Consider the following 18,884-nt stretch of genomic DNA (forward strand, 5'->3'; position numbering starts at 1 on the left):
TCCACAGTCAGGGCAGGGAGGAGGGAGGCTAGGCTGCGAGGCTGGCGCGGCGCTCTGGGTTCCGCCTACCCTATGACTCCCACCTGATTGACAAGAGCACAGGCCAATCGGAAGTCTTATATGGGGATTGATGCTTGATGTAACCAATAGGCAGGAGAAGGAGGCAGTACTGGGCGGATGTGGCTCAGCCAATGTGTGCGTGCTGGGGTCCAGAGTAGAGGGAGAAAGTTTGGGTTAAAGGGACTGCTGTGGTGAGAAGGCGTTGGGCCGCGCCACCGCTGGGCGCGCGCAGGCTTAAAGCCTCTCCCGGGCTGGCGGCGCCTGGGTCATTCGCCGCGTCACCCGCCCCTCACATTCCGAGACGCCGGGGTATCTAGGTTCGGCCGCGCCTCTGTCCCCATGGTCGGGAGACTCGGGTTTATGTGACGTCGCCTCCTTGATGGTCCTCGCCCATAGTTTAAGGACCATGGCATGGCCTTGCTGGACTTGTTTGATCATTAAATGCATTAATAAGCGCGAGGCACTGAGGATGTTTCCTGGCACATGGCTAACGCCTGTCATTGTCAACGAGGTACCGCCTACTGAAGCTGGAGCCCATGGGAAGATGCCGGCGCCCAGCATCTACTCTCGGGCGAAGGCCAGCTGGCGACATTTACCCAGGAATGGGTGGTCTGGGCGTGACACACATCCCCTTTATCTGACCGCATTGTGAAATTATTTTTGATGGTTTTTTTTCGCCGTTGGTCCAGCCTGGGAAGGCTGGATCTGAAAGCCAAGGCTTCCCCGAAGTCGTTAGTCCAGCTGTGTTGTAACCACCACTGCAGCTGTTAGTGGCTCTTTTGAGGTTCTCATCAGTTCTCTGCAAGGGAACTCTGGCGCCTGGAGCCCAGGTGCTTCACAAAAACCCCACCATAAATCGTTGTTTGAGACCCGGAAAGAGAAGGCAGCCCTCTTCTCAGATTTCTTATGTAGAGACAAAGGCAAATTAGTCTGGCCTTCAAAGCCAGCCTGAAAGTCCAGAGACCTGGATAAGCTCATTTGGGTTTAAGATGCCTTTCAGTTCAAAGCTCAACGTCTCTTCCTGCCCTGAAAGTTTGCCTGCCTCGGGCAAAAAATACTCCTGGATAAGAGTGCTGCTACATCAGTACCTCGGAGCGCTGACTAAATCTCACTGCTGGACCCTCTGCCTTGGGGTTCATGTCAGAATAGGTTGGAGCGATCCAAGACTCAGATGGGCAGGTGTAGGGTTCCCAGTCATGTTCTTTGCAGTTGGCTGGGAGAGCAGCTCCCACCAGAAGCGGCCGGTGGCTCACATCTGTAATCCTACACCCAGGAGACTAAGACAGGAGGATTGCCACAAAGTCCCAGGCTAACTGGACTCTGAAATTCGTTGCAGGGCAGCATAAGCTGCAGTGTAAGACCCTGTTTCAAACAAAAACACCAGTCCATTCCGTCCCGTGGCCCTTCCCTTTACTGAGAGGAAGAGATCAAGTTCTACAGAAGGAAGGGGGTGAAGACTGAGGAGCCCCCAAAATCCAGTGCAGTGCGATGAGATGGCAAAGCTATAAAAGAGCCAGGGGTGGTGGTACAGCACTTAGGAGGCTGAAACAGGAAGATTTTGCCTGGGCTACAGAGAGAGACCCTACCTTGAAGAACAACAGCAGTGTTCCATACTCTTCTGTGTGTCAAGATAGAAGCACTGGAGGTTGAGCCTGCATTGGTTTTTTTGAGACAGGGTCTCTCAGTGTTGACCAGGTTGGTCAGGAGCTTCAGGCCTTAAGCAGTCCTCCCCCATCAGCTTCCAAGTGGCAAAGACCTGACTGGCTATGATGGTTGGTGGCCAGGTTTTAGCTGCTTGTATTCTTATAGCCCAGGCCCCTCTTTGCTGCAGGAGTAAAGTGGAATCTTCTCAGGTCTGCTGACCTCCTGCCCTAAGAGTGGAGTGTTATAGGATTGACATCCTAGGGGATAGCAGTCATTCAGTGGTGCTAATCAGGGCCCAGTGTCACTGGCCTCACAATTCACATACACCTTGTCACTTGGCTGGTCTCACTGTCTGGAAATGTCTGCTGCTGTGAGGAGCTGTGCTCATTCCTGGAAGCACTGGGCACCACCTCCTCCCTGAGGCCGTGTCCCATCTCCTGACCCAATCTCTGCTCTTTTGTTCTGTCCTCAGTCTGCTTCCTGTAGGCACAAAACAGCTCTCACCTCAAGGGAAATCAGAGATACTTCATTCTATCCCCGGACCAAATATGAATTGCCATGACCCAAGAATACAGATTTGCATCACCCCAAATAACGTGGTCCAATGTGGAAATGGTTTCATGATATTTTTTGTAGTTGCAGAGAACAAAAGCAAGCCATAAACCAGACACTCAGGTTACAGCAAAGCATGAAAATCTAGGCTACATGTCTCAGGTGCTAGCTGATGACATTACTAAGTTTGGATTGGTAGACACTAGTTTTCTATTAACTTATTCCAAAAGGCGTTACCTGGTAGTCACAGAAATGTTAGGTCAGATACAAGATAAGTAATAAGTGGTTACTAAGGGTCTAAAGCCAGGTAATTTGTCTCAAGATCTGCAGCATTCCAACTCTCCGCCATCACAAAGTTGTAGTCAACCTTCTAACATCTTTAACCCAGCTGTAGCTTTCGTGGGAACTTTAGTTTGTAAACTCTTGCCTGAGAGAGGTTATAAGGAAGCCAGTCCTTCAGAGAGTGCCTGTGCAGTGAGAGGGTATGGGAAACAGCTCCCGCCACCTCGTGTTCATCACACTGATGTATCACTGGCCCTGAAAGGCTGTCCCCAGCCTGGCATGAGTTGAGATCAGGAGCTCTCCTTCCCTTTCCTGATGCCTCAGCACCTAGAAGGAGGTGACCGGAAAAAAAGAAAAAAGGAAGGACATGGCTTGGTCTTGAGTATGGTGAAGGAGAAAGTTTATTGTAGATAAAAGGGAGAGCATAGCCAGAAGCAAAGACCTCTGGGAGAATTGAGAGTGAACATGGGTGCGCAGCAGGGAGGGAGCAGAGCCACACCAAGAGGCCTGCAAAGTAAAAGGTACACGAAGAAGACCAGAGAACCACAGTTATTAGATTGTGTAGGGAAGGACAGCTGTGGGGAGGGGAGTCTAGGCTAATACGTGGGCTGGAGAAATTTAGGGCAGGGGTTGGGGTGTGCAGGACAGGAGGACCCTGCAACCGGCAGGGACTGAGGGATACTGGGAGAACCTGGAGGCCAGTTCGCTTCGATATGTTAAATAAGCACCTGTTCATTGGTCAGGAGTTTGAGCCTTAACTGGTGGGAGAGAAGCCTAAGTACTCAGGGTCACTTAAGACCCAGCGTTCTCCCTTACCTCTGAACACACCAGTCTACTCTGGTCCTAGCTTGAACTTATGTCAGCAGGACCCTGCAAGATTAATCTGTGTTATTAATCTACCAAAGATTATAGCATAATGGTGAGTTTTCACCCACCTCTGAGTCTCTCTAGGAGAGACCCACAAGGGCGGCCGCAGCCTGTGGCCCCCAGCGTCCAGTGGCCTATACCAGGTGGTAGCCCAGAGTCCTCTTTCAGATGTGTTACAAGGTGTGTCCAAGGACAGCCTGTGGCAGAGTTCTGTTTTTCTTTTCTGGCTGTCAGGTCAGATGCTTAGAAACCAGCTGCAGATGCCCCACTAAATCGGGCAGTTCCCGGTACCATTCCCGGAGAGTTAGGACACTGGCACTCAGGGCCTGAGGCAGGGCCTGGGAGAGGAGGGCAGGATAAAGAGCTGAGCCTGGCTTATTAGCATATACCTGAAATCCCAACACTCAGGAGACTGAGACAAATCAATTGCTATGAGTTTGAGGCCAGCTTGGACTACAGAGAAAATGTGTGTTTTCAAAGTATATGCACACTCACATACACACACATGTGCGCATGCACGTAGAGCTGTCCTTGGATTCCCAAAACCTACTCAGGCCCATAGACAGGAATCAGAAATGAATGACCAGTGTATCAGGGTCCTGAGGTTCCTTTGTAGCAGAGGTTGGAAACTAGGCCGTGTTAGAACTGTTGGGCTGGCTCCGGAGAGGTGCTCTTAGTCCTTGTCTGCCCCTGACTATAGCAGCCCTGTCTCCCATGCTCATCTATAGTGGAACACAGAGTACCCCCACTTCTCCTTCCCAAAGGGCTGGTGGACAGCAGCTGCAGGGTAATGAGAATGGGGAAGGGTTAGTGCTGCACGGCACAGAGGGGCAGTGTGCTATTCCAAGAAGAAGTCAGTGCCAGGTTAGGCAGCCAACCCTGGACCTGTCAGAGACTAACTAGGTAGAGGTCAAAGGCTAGGACTTCAGAGGACTCTCACATGACTATCAGGGTGGACTAGACCAGGCTTACTCTGCAAAGGACTTCACAGTAAATCCTCAAGGCTTTAGAGGCCATCTGGTCTCTGTTGAAATACTCAACAGGATCATTTCTGCAGAGCAGCCAAAGACAATAGGTAAAAGAATGGGTGTGGCCATGCTCCAATAAAACTGTATGGGCCGTGTATTTGAGTTCGTGTCATTGCCATATGTCATTAAACATCATTCTTCTCGGGTGTGGTACTGCACGTCTCTAATCCCAGTACTCAGGAGACAGAGACAGAGGCAGGCTGATCCAGGCCAGCCTGGTCTGCATAGTGAGACCCTATTTCAACACAGTGTTTACGTAGGGCTTTGCCTTGGCTGGACAAATACTAGTAAAGCCCAGGGTGACCTTGAGTCAGAACCCTAGCTTCGGAACTTGGAATAGGTTATTAACCTCACTATCTCTAGTTCCTCATCTCTACAAGGAGGCTAATAATAGCAGCTGTCAGGTGGGGTTGCTGTGTGTACCGTGTGTGGCATTTGAAGCACTTGGCTTGTGCCTGCCAGACCGGAGGCATCCACAGCTGCCAGCCCTGGGGATTCTTGTAGGTGGTGTCACTGGTCCTAGGGCACACTTAGTGGCCCAGCTAAGGGTAACAATGCAGGAGCCGACTCCAGTACAGCTTTTGTTTTGGTCTTTGTGTCATTGCGATGTGAGCAGTCACTGGCTGGGTGGACGCACATTCGCAGGCCGGTCAGGTTTCAGGCAGTAGGGTGGAGCCAGTTCTCCTGGGCATTGAAGGCTCAGCCTGACTGTGGATTGAGCTGGTGAATAGGTTTCGTTCCCACATGGAACACTGAGAACTAAGAATAAAATCCTGAATTTCTGGTCTCGGAGGTGGTGTTCAGGCAGCTAAAGTAAAACCCTTGGTGTGTAGCTAACTTGGGGCTGCCACTCAATAAGGATTCAGGACACCTAACTCTAGCCCTCTGATGGGGTTCTGATCTGGGCCAGTGCTCTCCAACTGCCACCTCCCTCTGCCACCTTGTGACCTTTTGTATCTGTGTGCCTCCTCTGTTCTTTCCACGGTGCTTTCCTTGGATTTGCTCATCCACGCTCCTTTAGTCCCATCCTCCATAACAATGTCCATGATGTCATGGCAGCAAGCACCTTTCCCTTCCCCCCAGCCGTCCCCAGCCTGGCGAAGGTCAATTCTAAATGACATTAATAACAAAGTAGCAGATTGTCCTCCATGGTGTGCGTGGTCCTCTCTCAATCAGTTGAAGACTTTTTCCTGGAAAGATTGGCACCCCCAGAGCAAGGGAAACCCTGCCAGCCAACACCTCTGACACTGACTGATTCTCTTCTGGCTTGAGAGTTTGGACTTACCAAGCCTCTGCAATCCTGTCAGTGCATGCCTTAAAGTTAAAATCAATGATAGTCTCAGTCTCTCTCTCTCTCTCTCTCTCTCTCTCTCTCTCTCTCTCTGTCACTCTCACTCTCTCAGTCTTTCACTTCTCTCTTTTTTTTAAAGATTTATTTTATTTATATGAGTACACTGTAGCTATCTTCAGACACACCAGAGGAAGGCATCAGATTCCATTGTAGATGGTTGTGAGCCACCACATGTAGTTGCTGGGATTTGAACTCAGGACCTCTGGAAGAGCAGTCAGGGCTCTTAACCATTGACCCATCTCTCCAACCCTCTCTTTTATTTTTTATTTTGTGTGTGTGTGTGTGTGTGTGTGTGTGTGTGTGTGTGTGTGTGTTGCACGGTATATGAATGCACACATATGTGTACAGTTTTGTGTGTATTTGTGTGCGTGTGTGTGTGGAAGTCAGAGGTCAGTGCTGAATGTCTTCCTGGATTGCTCTTCGCCTCTTTGAGAGTAGCTGTCTCATTGAGCCTGGAGCAATCCAATTTTGCAGACTACCTGCCCAGTAGCTCCTGATGTTCTCCTAGCTCTACCTCTCCAATGCTGTGGTCACATGTACACACCGAGATACCCAGCTTCTCATGTAGTGCCGGGGACGGGAAACCACTTCTTTATGTTCACACAGCAAGCACTTGACCACCAAACTGTCTCTTAACCCGTTTCTCCATTTCTCGGAACCCTAACTAATGTCAGAGCCCTCTGCACCTCCCGTACCCAGGCTGTCCTCACAGCTTGCACAATCGTGGGTTGGGTAGAGAGTCAGCCCATGCATGGTCTTGGTCCCTCCTGCTTGAACAGTTTAGGAAACTCTCCTTTGTCTAACCAAAAGTTTCTTCAGCAAGGACTTATAGTTAGTTACATCAACTTGAAAACTGTGGACTGAGGAAACAATACCCTCCATGAGGTATTTTAAGGTTTCTCTTGTGGCCTGTGGTTTAAAATGACAGGGGCGAGACAGCCAGGGTTTTAAGAAAGGACATTTCAGCAACTTAGGAAGCCGATAGAAGTTTCCAGGCTGGTCTGGAAAGAATCGTTCATTGGAAAGTAGGCTTCATAACAACTTGCTGACTAGAAAGAAAAAAAAGTTGGCTACTCTATATGACGTTAGAGTATGTTTTATGTGAAGGCTTGAAATTTTGGGCTGGTTTGTGGCTGGTATTTTGTGGTGAGTAACATTAGTTTTGGTGTTTATGCTGAAGTCAGTGGGTACAGCATGCTTAGTCTGCACACTTTGATCTCCTTCACACGACCCTCGGAAAGTGGGAACTTGAGGTACCCTGTTCCACAGGAGGAATGAGGCTTAACGAGTCCAAGGCTTCACTCAAGGTCACACAGCCGTCAGGGCCTACACTGCAAATTGTCTGTTCACATCCCATCTTTCTGGTTTCCCTCCTCACCACTGTCCCACAGGACTGAAAGGGACTGACTCACTGGCCCTCTCCGTGAGTCACAGGGCAATCATCTAGAGTGATGTGTGCACCGGTGGCTCCTGTATTCCCACCTCTTCCATACCAGTGTCCTCAGGGCAGGGAGCTCTGCTGAGGGCGCCAGAGCCTACAGGTCCCCCCAGCCCCCCAGGGACTCCTACTTGTGTTCAAGTAGCTAGGAATGAGTGGACAGGGACTAGGAAAAGCAAACAGTGTAAGCCAGGGCAGGGCGTCTGTCACAGTAGCAGGTCAGTGTGGTGTTCATGGATGTCCTAGAGCAGGTGCCACAGAACAGTGTCTGTTGTGGGCAGGTGAGTTGCAGCCATTTGTGGCTTCCCACACTGCACTTCCAGTTGCACAGCTAGTCTGCATCCCAGGGGTCGGTCACTCAGAGTGGTGCTGGCTGGGAAGGAACATGTCCAGACTAAGGAACCTGGACCAGGTGAGGTGGTGGCACACGCCTTTAATCCCCGCACTTGGAAGGCAGAGGGAGATGGATCTTTGTGAGTTTGAGGCCAGCCTGGTCTACAGAGTGAGTTCAAGGAAGGAAGGAAGGAAGGAAGGAAGGAAAGAAGGAAGGAAAGAAGGAAGGAAAGAAGGAAGGAAGGAAATAAAGAAAAAGAAAGAAACAAAAAAAAGGAAAGAAAGAAAGAACTCGGAATTTTCTGTCAGATTGGAATTGTAACAGGTAGCGGTGAGGGGTCAAGGATTGCCAAGTGGAGGTGCATCTTTTAACCACGGTGCTGTACGGGTGACAGTGCTGAAGATACAACAGCAGCATCACGCGGTCACTTAGCAAACTCAGGAGCTGGTGCCCGCAGATCTGCTCTTACCCTAATGGAAGAGACCAACTCTGTACCGTGTTCTGAGGAGTCTACTAGACACAGCTGAGAGTTGCGTTCTATGCAGAACGTTGGTGCAGGAGCAAGCAGGGAAAACTCAAGGTACCCAGGAAGCGATTCGGCCTTACTGCTGGGCTAGGAGTTGAGGGCCAGGGCCCAGTCCCAGACCACTTGAGCTTGTTCAGAAGAACAGCGGCTGAGTGAGAGCCGTCAGGCCATTGCATTACCGTAGGAAGCCGAGCTATGTGAGATTCAGACGTATCACAGCCTTGGGTCCTGACTGCCAAACTCCAGGAAGCTCAGGACACTGAATCCCTGCTATAGGTGGCACAGCACAGCCACCCTCCCACAAAGGCAGCCACTGGGGCCTGAGAGCAGAACCCACCCAGCCTGCCCTGCTTCAAGCTTGCCCTGCGTCAAGCTTGCCCTGCTTCAAGCTTGCCCTGCTTCGAGCTTGCCCTGCTTCAAGCTTGCCCTGCTTCGAGCCTGCCCTGCTTCGAGCTTGCCCTGCTTCGAGCTTGCCCTGCTTCGAGCCTGCCCTGCTTCGAGCTGCTGGCAGCAGGAAACCAATAGAGGCTGAGCCTTGCACACGTGTTGACCTCTCGGGAAATGTGGAAAGACGCAGCTTTCCACAGGCTGCCAGCTCAATAATGTCCTTCCCACAGGTCTTCCTTGTCGTGAGCATGGAGGCAGAGGAGTGAGTACAACAAACACTGGGGAGAGCAGCAAGGTCCAGGCTGTAGAACTGAGCTGCACACGTGACAGCCTGGAGACAGTGCACTGTCACACAAATATGCAAGGGCCCTCTCCTCTGCCACCCAGTTCTGAGCTGGACAGGGGGAGGGGGCTTTCAGCTGGCAGAGTAAAGCGGCCAGCACTCTGGGGTAGACGCTGTTCAGCATTGGCTAACACACCAGCTGGGGGGACAGGAGAGGAGGGTCATGGAGCTCTGAGTGTTGGTCATTTGATCCTTGTTTTCTGGTGATCTCATGGTGCTGGAGGAGGCTGGTGAGGTGATGGTTATAGATGGGTGTGGGTGAGGTAAGGGTGGAGTGTGGATCAACAAACTCATTTCCTCTTCTGCCCTACAGCTCATGTGCTGACTCAGCCTCCCTTTCTGCACTATCCGCCATAGCCTCCATTGGGCTGCACACTTGCTGGTAGTAGGGCCTGGTTGACCTTGCTCCCCAATAGCTCCCCAGAGTCTGGACATGTTTCAAGACATTTGGGGGGCATGAAACTGTGGCTACAGGTCTGGCTGAACCTATAATCCCAGTGGGAAGCAAAGGCAGGAGGATCAATACAAATCCCAGGCTAGCCCTGTCTACAGAGTAAGTCCCAGGCTAGCCCTGCCTACAGAATCAGCTCCAGGCCAGCCTTACCTATAAGGTAAGTCCCAAGTCAGTCCTGTCTACAGCAGTCAGTCCCAAGTCAGTCCTGTCTACAGCAGTCAGTCCCAAGTCAGTCCTGTCTACAGCAGTCAGTCCCAAGTCAGTCCTGTCTACAGCAGTCAGTCCCAAGTCAGTCCTGTCTACAGCAGTAAGTCCCAAGTCAGTCCTTTTTATATTAAGTCCCACGATAGCCATATCTACAGAGTAAACTCTAGGCCAGCCTTGTCTACAGAAGTCCCAGGTCAGGGGAGTAATAATAAAGCAAGATCCTTCCTTAAAAGAAAAAATAAATAAAAAACAGTGAGTGGGTTTGAGAAGCAGACTTTTTGGAGAGTGAATCTCTGCTTTGCAGCTTACCAACCATGTAGCTATGGACAAGTCTGAGCCCTCTGTTCCCCGATTCTAGCCTGGTTTGAGGGGAGTGAGTGCCACTATGTGCAGGCCATTCTCAGTCCTATGTTCAGTTCATATTGTGCCCAGTGAGCATGTCTGTGAACTGGGTATCTGGCTGCATGAAGGGTGACCCTCCATGCAGCACCAGGGATGGGAAAGAAAAAGGTTCAGGAGGTGGGGATTTGGTATTGACTGTTCCTCTCACTCTGAAGAATCCAGTCATGACCCTTGATAGCAGGAGCAATAGATAACTTCTCGACAGAAAAGAGTGCTAGCTAGAATTGCATTGAAGAGAAGGGCCAGCTAACAGTTCAGGCCTGGGCAGGTAGTGGCACAGGTCCAGAGTTAGCCCTGTCACAGCAGACCTAGCAGCTTCTGGCCTGTGCAGGTGAGGAGACAGCTGATATGGCTACAGGACGGCAGTTGGTCATAGCTGTAATGCTGTCTGTACTCCACTGAGCACCCACAGAATGGTTCCAAGGGACAGGAGAGCAGGGCTCCTCTGGGACCATGAGGGCATGTGTCCTGCCAAGGATTCTGGGTCACCACTGAAGATGAACAGGTCAGAGGCAGGGGCAAGCACCCAGCAACTGCCCAAGTGCATGACCTTTGTCCAAGGCTCATTCCTTCCTGTTGTCCAAAGATGTTTCTCACAGCCTTCACATGACGTCAGACAGTTGACATTGAGAAGCTACAGTATGAAGAAGGCAGGCTCAACCTGATCTGACATACAGACACATGACCCATATGTGAACGTCCTTGAGTTAGGAGGTAGGGCCAGCAGGCGGGGGCCACTGCCCAGATCAAGTCACTAAGTTGCCTCTGGGCAGAACATGGCTGCATCAGGCCCAGCACATGACCCGCTCTGATCCCAGACTGCTATTCCTGGGCATTAGCCAGCTTGTAATGACAACAGAGACCAGACTGGGAGACAAGAGCCCAGCAGCCCATGAAAGTTGGGGCCAGCAGCTAGAGGTAGAGGAGAGAATCAGTGATGCTCTGGGAAGCTGGTAAGGGTTTTTCTTCCCTTCTTAAAATAGCAAGTTACTTTCATGGTTAAAAACAAAACATGACAATCCTGCATTCCACACTTCCACCACACATCTCAGGGCAAGTCAGAAGAGGGTCTGGGATTCTTCGGCTGCTCAGATGATCTTCTTACCTTTGCCACCACCTCCTCTTTTCCTCCCCTCCCTGTTTAGGTCACAGTTCTCCTCCTCACTGCTTGTCACCCACGTCTCCAGCTCTGCTGGCACCCTTGCAAGACTAATTAGACCACTTCTGCACCTGCCCCATCCCAGTCTCCTTCCCCAGCCACTGGCCTTGGCACATGGCTATAGCGCCTTCCGGAACTTCAGCTCTCTTCCCAGGAAAAGAAGGTGCTTAGTTACTAGGGTGTGCTGATGACCCTCAACAGAGCCAACGAGAGGGCTGAGAGACCTTTGTCTGAGCTGGGGTTGAGGAGGACAGAGTACACAACCTGGGGAAGATCAGGATGATTTGGAGTGCCCTGACCCCAGTGACAGCCAGCCAGCAAGACAGACATGAGAAGTTTGTTGCAAATGACCAGCCACCCGTCCCCATAAGGATGCTGGTGTTTTGTATGTTATGAGTTTTGTTTGGTTGGCTGGTCGGTTGGTTTGTTTTGTTTTGTTTTGAGATAGGCTCTGACCATGTAGGTCTGGATGGCCTTGTTATGGAGACTAGGTTCACCTCTAACGCAACAGAGATCAGCCTGCCTCTGCCTCCCAAGTGCTGAGATTAAAGGTGTGCATCACTGTGGCTGGTCGTGTTAAGGTGCTGGTCCCTCTGGGTGTCCTCATTAGTGAGGTGGAGGTGGAAGTATATATCGCTTAAGGTGACAATTAAATCTCATGTTTATTATAACTAACTATAGTTATAGTGATTATATAATGTATAGCTTAAGAGGTTAAAATGTTACAGAAGGGTGTGTAGGCCAGGCAAAGGCTAGGGAACCCTGAAGGTTGTGAGGCTCAGGAAGAAAATGGCCATTCTCAGCCGCATGAAGAATGAAAGGAGTGGACATAGGGAGAGAGAAAAGAGAATGAACACAGTGCAGACTCGCAAAGGGATTGTCAGGGCCCTGGGACGCTTAGACACAGGTCTGGGCCCAAGGATGACTCAACACTGGCCATCTGGCTGAGGGTAGCCTGTAGAGGAGCAGGTTTTCATGGTTAAGTACACCCTACCCCAATACACTTTGTAGCAAGTCATAGCCTGCTCAAGGGGACTCTTGACCACAACGTGAAGGGTTTGGGGCACAGAAGCCGCACTCAGTAGATATTTGTGGAAAGAACAGGCCTTGTCTTCCAGCCCTTCTAAAGGGACACCTTCTTGGCCTCCTCCCTGGCCGTAAGCCAGTGGCATGGTATCCGCCCTTCTGTCTCAGCCTCCTGTCATGTGTTTGGGACACACTAGCACCTGCCTGGCTGCAGGAAGCAAGAGTGGGCTAGAAGGCATGCCAGTTAGAGAGCCAGCTGCCTGACCAGCCCAGCGGGAGCATTGCAGCAGGTTGGAAGAGACAGAGTCCCCCTTCCCCCCAGTCATCCTCTCCTAGGCCTGCTAAGAGTGTGCTGTGTTGTGAGGCCTGCTCTGGACACCATGGAGCAAGAACTGTCTCTTTGTCCACCAGGCATCTCAGCGCCTGGAGTGGACATGGCTTACAGAGAACTGTAATGGTAAGCCACCAGTACCGCCCACCTATAAAGACTGTCTTCCTTGTGTGACAAGTGACACTAGCAGCCAAACTGGGTGTGTGTGTGTGTGTGTGTGTGTGATGTGCGCACAACATCTTCAGCCAGAGTCTGAAAGCCAGAGGAGACAGCATGGCCGCTAAGGAGGATGGGAATTTGAGCGAACACTAAGAATTTCACCCTCTGGATATGAAATGTTAACCTGTCACACTACTCACATGTGTTTGCCATGCCAACCAGGACACAGCAGGAGGTGGAACAAAATTGAGTGTTATGTGTGAACAGTAGACGTGGCAGTACATGTGTATGGGGGGTTGGTGAAGGACTCACGTTTTCTGAACCTAGATTCATCGTTCACATAACACCCATTGATGCCCTTGGAGATGAGGTCTTATCATGTAAGACTGCATTTGGATTTGGTGTGTATCACTAGGCTGGCCTTGAACTCCCAGTCCCCCTGCTCCTGCCTTGTAAGTACTGGGATTGCGTGCGTGTACCACCATGCTTCCTCCCCATTACAAGCCTTGAGAATTTTGTAGCTGGTTCCTAGCTCAGATATCTTATCCTAAGGATCGCCCAGCATGAAAGGGTCCCACAGTGTTGTGAGTGGACCAGGCGATTACACAATCGAGGATGGTACTCTATGTTGATGACTTGTGCTAATTTAAAAGGAAGACTTGGCCTAGGAAGGTAACTTAGTGGTAGAGCACTTGTCTGTGCATGCATGAGACCCTGCATCAAGCCCAAGTGCCAGAAAAGGAAAACAGTAATCCCCTACATTCACTGCACAGCCATTCTGAGAGAGTGACACTTGAACGCCAGCTGCCCTCAAGGCTGATCTTACACTGACACAACCTATGGAGAAAAACTGGACCTCAAGAGGGCATGGAAGGCCAAGTCACATAAAGAACGCCTCTGGGAGAAAGTTAAAGAAACCAATTACAGTGGGGGCCTGGATGAAATGAGAGCCTGTGATGACCCAGCAGAGGGGAAGGCTAGAGTGCTGAGGTGGTAGTGGGTGGGCGGTGGAGGAGCATCGTCATAGAGGCAGGGGGTGGAGGGAGATGGGGAGGTTGTGGAGGGGAAACTGGGAAGGGAGATAACATTTGAAATGTAAATAAATAAAATAACCAATAGGAGGGAGGGAGGGAGAGACAGACAGACAGACAGACAGGAACAGGGATAATTGCTCCCCATTGACTACTCTTTGGAACTTTCTTGTTTTGAACCATGTGACTACTTCCAACCCAAGGGATAATAGGAAGTGAAGAGGAGTAGAACCTACTCAGACAAAGCTACCCTGTCACAAACAAACACTCAGAGGCCCCTCAGTTCTTAGCCCCGTTCATCCACTTGGCCAGTTTCCTTCTCTGTGGAAGAGCAAGCACACTTCTGGCCTCGTGTGGTTGGCACGATCCAGTGACAAGTGGAACAGCATATAAGCCTGGGTGCCCAGAAGCATTTGTGACCTTCTGCTTTATCTATTCCTCCTCACTCCACTGTCTAAGTCTGACCATCCAGGACGCCCCTATACCTTTGTGACTCACAGTTTCTTCACAGAGAAAGCTACAGATGGCTCCCTGCAGAGCGAGGACTGGGCCCTCAACATGGAGATCTGTGACATCATCAATGAGACCGAGGAAGGGTAAGGACCCTTGGGGTGAGGGGTGGGAATGCAGGCTGCGACAGCCAACTCTAACAGTACACACCAGCGCTGATTCCTGCCTGTGTCCCACCAGATGATCCTCCATAGCCCCTACTGTTCTAGCCACAAAGTCTAACCCTGCTGTCCTCCATCCCAGATAGCAGCATGGCACTTTAAACATCTTTGGGCCATGATCCAGGATAGTGCCTTCATTGAGTGGATGAAAAGCTCAGAGATGTAAAGTTCAAAGATATCGTGCAAGACAGTTGTTGGTGGTGCGTGCCTTTAATTCCAGTACCCAGGAAGCAGAGGCAGGGAGATCACTGAATTTGAGGTCCACCCGATCTACATCAAGAGTTCTAGGACAGCCATGGCTATACAGAGAAACTCTGTCTCAAAAAAAGACAATGTGTGTCCAGCTGGCCACTAGGGTCACTAGCTGTGACCCACACGGTGTCTCTGAACAGCAAGCCAGATGTCACACAGATCCAGAGCTCTACCCTTGGTACATCACCTCCCTGGGACAAAACCAGCTGGAGACTCATGGTACCTTTCTGGATGCTGAAAGCTAGAGTCTTGGGAAGCTTTTCTCTGAGAGCATGAACACACTTTCAGTTCCTTAAGGTAGAAACTAGTAGGTCCATCAAGGAGTTCCCAGAGGGCAGCGTGAATCAGAGCAGAGCTGTGGATCAGAGTGGGTGCCTTCAGGTGACCAGGTATGGGGCCCTGGTGTTTGCTCAGAAAGCTGATTCCAGCTGAAAGACCATGGTATGGGAGAAGTGTTGGAGTACTGTCTTCCTCTGTGGGATGGGACTATGGACAAGTCACATTACCTGTCCAGGACTTTTTCCTCAAAAGAGCTCTGTTAAATCCTACCAAAGTTCTAGCCTTAGTTCTTGAGTGGAGCAGAAAGTAGGGTGAGATGGATGTGAGTAGCCATGGCAGGCGGGGGGTGGGAGGGCAGTTGGATGAGGCCTCTGCTCTGGTTAATCAGACCATCCTCCCAGTTAAGTGCAGATTGGCACAGGGGGCAGGAGGCAGGGAGTGCAGCCTGAACTTCGGGGAAACTGTGGGTGTCTTAGGCTAGAGAGGATGGTAACTCCAGGCCCCCACCAGAGTCCCCCTCAGCTGTGTCGTGTGGTTCATTCCTATCCATCTGCATCTGGACTCACAGTGAGAGTAAGGTGCAAGGGGACAGACGACAGAACCACAGGGAAAAAACCTACTGAGCCTCTGCTAGGGCCAGTAAGTCATCACATGTCCCAACTCCATGGTGATCTTGGGAAGCACAGAGTTCATTTGAGCACTTTAAATGTTCCAGACACTACCCACAGCATGGAGGAGCCAGCCATAGACAATGACAGGCATGACATCTCACCTAAATCTCTGTGTCTTTGTCAGAATCATGCCATTGTCATACACTGTGTCTGTGCAGTACATAGTCTCCTGCCAGTGCTGCCCCCTTTTCTCCAGGCCACCTCAGTGCCTTTCAGACACTAAAGTGGTCCACAGGCCAGTTAGCTCTTCATCAGTTAGCTCTTCATAACTGTAACAATGCCGTTGAGATGATTTGCTTATAAAGAGAAATTTTTATCTCACTTTTGGTTTGGTTTGGTTTGTTTTTTGTTTGTGGAGCTGAAGCAGAAGTTTTTATTTTGTTTCAATCTTAATGTTGCACATCATGAAGAGTAGGTGATGAGTTCACTCACCACATGGCCGGGTTCCATGGGGCCCCTCAAAGTCACATCTCTAATGACAAAAAGACCACCCAGCAGGTTCCAGCTCTTCTCCCGACCACACCCCAATCCAGGGCCTTGCACATGCTAGACAGGCAGTGCCATTGAACTGTCGCCTCAGCCTAGGCCTCACCTCAAAGGGTCTCAGTGGTACCACTGTGATTGTGAAAATATTGTTTAAATACATGGATCTCTAGAGGACATTCTGGGTATCAGCAGTATAATAGTACTGACACAAAGAACTGAAGCCCGCTGCCACTGGAACTGGCCAGGGAAAGACAGGTAGCTGTCCAAGGTGCTCTGAGTACACACCGCTCACTCTCCTGATCTTGGGCCCTTGCCCAAGTTTCTATGCCTAAGTCCATCCTTCCTTTTGTCCTTTTTGCCAGCCCCAAAGATGCCTTCCGAGCAGTGAAGAAGCGAATTGTGGGGAATAAGAATTTCCATGAGGTCATGCTGGCCCTTACGGTGAATATCCTGTTACCTCTCTTGTCTATCCATCTCTCCATGATCGCTTCCACGGCTGGACCATGGTCTGCAGAAAGCTGCTTCTCCTTAGTTAGGTCCAGCTGGACTCCCATCTGTGCTTGGGTTTCTCACCTGAAGACCCAGAAGAAAAGGACCATGGGTGGCAAATTGTTTTCCCATCCTCGCTGTTGGTGAAGGATGGCCAAGCAAGGGATCTGGAAAGGAATTCCCAGCCTTAACATGGGGAATACATACACTGGGCCCACTTCCCTCTGAAACTTCACCCTAAAAAATGAACCTAAAACAAATGCCAGCGTCTAAGAACAGTGTTGACCTCAGTACTAAGACAGGCCAGGATAGCCCAGCATCAGACACTGTCTTCAGGACGACCTGGCTGGAAAGTGAGCAGAGAACTCCCTACCCAGCCTCCACATGGTAGTGCTTAAGTCCAGACGGTCCTGCTCCCCTGCAAAGCACAAGCAGCTCCTGCTAGGCCATGGGAAGAGGGGTCAGTGCTTGGTCCTTGGGTCCTGCTATTACCTACCTAAGCTGTATCCGATTCCTTCTGAACCTCTAAGCTTCCAGGGTTTTGAAACCCATGGGTCGAAACCCCTTTGGGGATCAGATGACTCATTTACAGGGGTCACATATCAGATATCCTGCCTATCATATATTTACATTAAGATTCATAGCAGTAGCAAAACTATAGTTATGAAGTAGCAACAAAAATAATTTTATGGTTGGGGGTCACCACCACATGAGGGACCGGATCAAAGGGTCACAGCATGAAGAAGGTTGAGCACCACTGCTCTAGACAATGTGACCGAGAAGCCAGGGTTAGGTTATGGTAGGCCCTGGCCTAGTAGGAAGGGAGTCTTGTCTGTCCCATCATTCTGCATGTCCCAGTACCCTAGGAGGCAAGCCCCCAAATCCATCACTGCTTCTATTCTTATGTCCTAGGGACTCCCTTCTGGAAGCCTCCCATCTTCTGCTAGCTTCCCTCTAGGATAGGACAGGAGTCTCAAGGAGTAGGAGGCCACTTCCCTTCCCTGACGGGGCATTCTCTTGGGCACCTTGACCTGCAGGTCTTGGAAACATGTGTTAAGAACTGCGGGCACCGCTTCCATGTCCTGGTGGCCAGCCAGGACTTTGTAGAGAATGTGCTGGTGAGGACCATCCTGCCGAAGAACAATCCACCCACCATCGTGCATGACAAGGTGTTGAACCTCATCCAGGTGTGCTCTATGGCAGGGTAGGGCGTCTCGGTGGCCTCAAGGGGTGGGGGAGTGCGGGAGCCATTCTTCCACTGGGCCGTGAACTACTCAGTGTGCAGCGGAACTTACCAGTGTGCTGAACCTCGTGCATCGAGTGAGAGGGTCAGACAACAGGAGGAGGGCGGAGGAGGGGGAGGGAAGCACTCTGTCTTCTGTCTAGGTGCCAGGGTGGGGCAAGCTCACAGGAAAGAAGGTGAGCAGTGGTTACCAGCCATGTCCCCTTGTCCCCTCTCAGTCCTGGGCAGACGCGTTCCGCAGCTCACCTGATTTGACAGGTGTTGTTGCTGTCTACGAGGACCTGCGAAGGAAGGGCCTAGAATTTCCCATGACTGACCTGGACATGCTGTCGCCCATCCATACACCCCAGAGAGTAAGGAGAATTTTGGTTGGGGTGGGAATTCTCCGGAAGGGGTGCAGTGCCTTTCCAGAAGCCTCACTCACCCTGTCTTTTGCCCCCTAGACTGTATTCAATTCAGAGACACCATCCAGACAGAACCCCGTGGTCTCCAACAGCAGTCAGCGCGGAGACCTGAGCCAGCATGCCACCCCACTGCCCACGCCAGCTGTTCTCCCAGGTGATTCACCCATCACACCAACTCCTGAGCAGGTAAACAGACAGGCCTGTGGCAGAACCGGAAGGTCCAGGGAGGTGTCAGAGATGGCCCCTAGCCTTGTGAAAACTCCATAGATGTGTACTGTTCGTCCAATGTTCTGGATAAGGCTCAGACAGGCAAATCCACTAGCTCAGAATCACACAGCTCATCAGAATCTGCTGAGGTTCAAGTCCCATCTCTGTGACTCCTGGAGTGCAGTGCACTGTCATTTTCCAGTCTTCCCTCCACGCAGCTCCAGGGAGAGGAAATGGCCAGCAGTCCAGTGTTCCCTTCCACTGGGCCTCTCCAGTTTATCTGTGTGCTAATGGGCTCACATAGACTTTCATCTGAATTGAGATTCGACAACCTTCAAAGATCTGCATGCCTGCTGGAGTTGGTGACAAGCCTTTAATCCCAGCACTTGGGTGGTAGAGTGGATATGTGTGAGTTCAAACCCTCTGATGTACATGGAGACTTCGAAATTAGCTAGGGCTGCATAGTGAAACCTGTCATAGAAGGAAGGAGGGAGAGGGAGAGAGAGAGATCTGCATCTTCACAAAACGAGAAACTGCATCTGCATTGCACTGCGGCCTCCCACACCTCCTCATGAGGAAGCTTAGAAGCCTAGCATGAGGC

At 50.8% G+C, this 18,884-nt stretch overlaps 1 protein-coding gene across 1 annotated transcript in view; it reads left to right on the forward strand.

The window, feature by feature from the left end:
- Positions 1 to 18,884, forward strand: part of Tom1 (target of myb1 membrane trafficking protein) — a 34,361-nt gene that overhangs the window by 210 nt on the left and 15,267 nt on the right. The window contains exons 2-6 of the mRNA XM_032887790.1: positions 14,093 to 14,177; positions 16,303 to 16,381; positions 17,467 to 17,616; positions 17,891 to 18,025; positions 18,116 to 18,262. Coding sequence (XP_032743681.1) covers positions 14,093 to 14,177; positions 16,303 to 16,381; positions 17,467 to 17,616; positions 17,891 to 18,025; positions 18,116 to 18,262 — 596 coding nt within the window. The remainder of the gene's footprint in view (positions 1 to 14,092; positions 14,178 to 16,302; positions 16,382 to 17,466; positions 17,617 to 17,890; positions 18,026 to 18,115; positions 18,263 to 18,884) is intronic.

This window comes from Rattus rattus, chromosome 17 (assembly GCF_011064425.1).
Source record: "Rattus rattus isolate New Zealand chromosome 17, Rrattus_CSIRO_v1, whole genome shotgun sequence".
In the NCBI taxonomy this organism is placed as follows: Eukaryota; Metazoa; Chordata; class Mammalia; order Rodentia; family Muridae; genus Rattus; species Rattus rattus.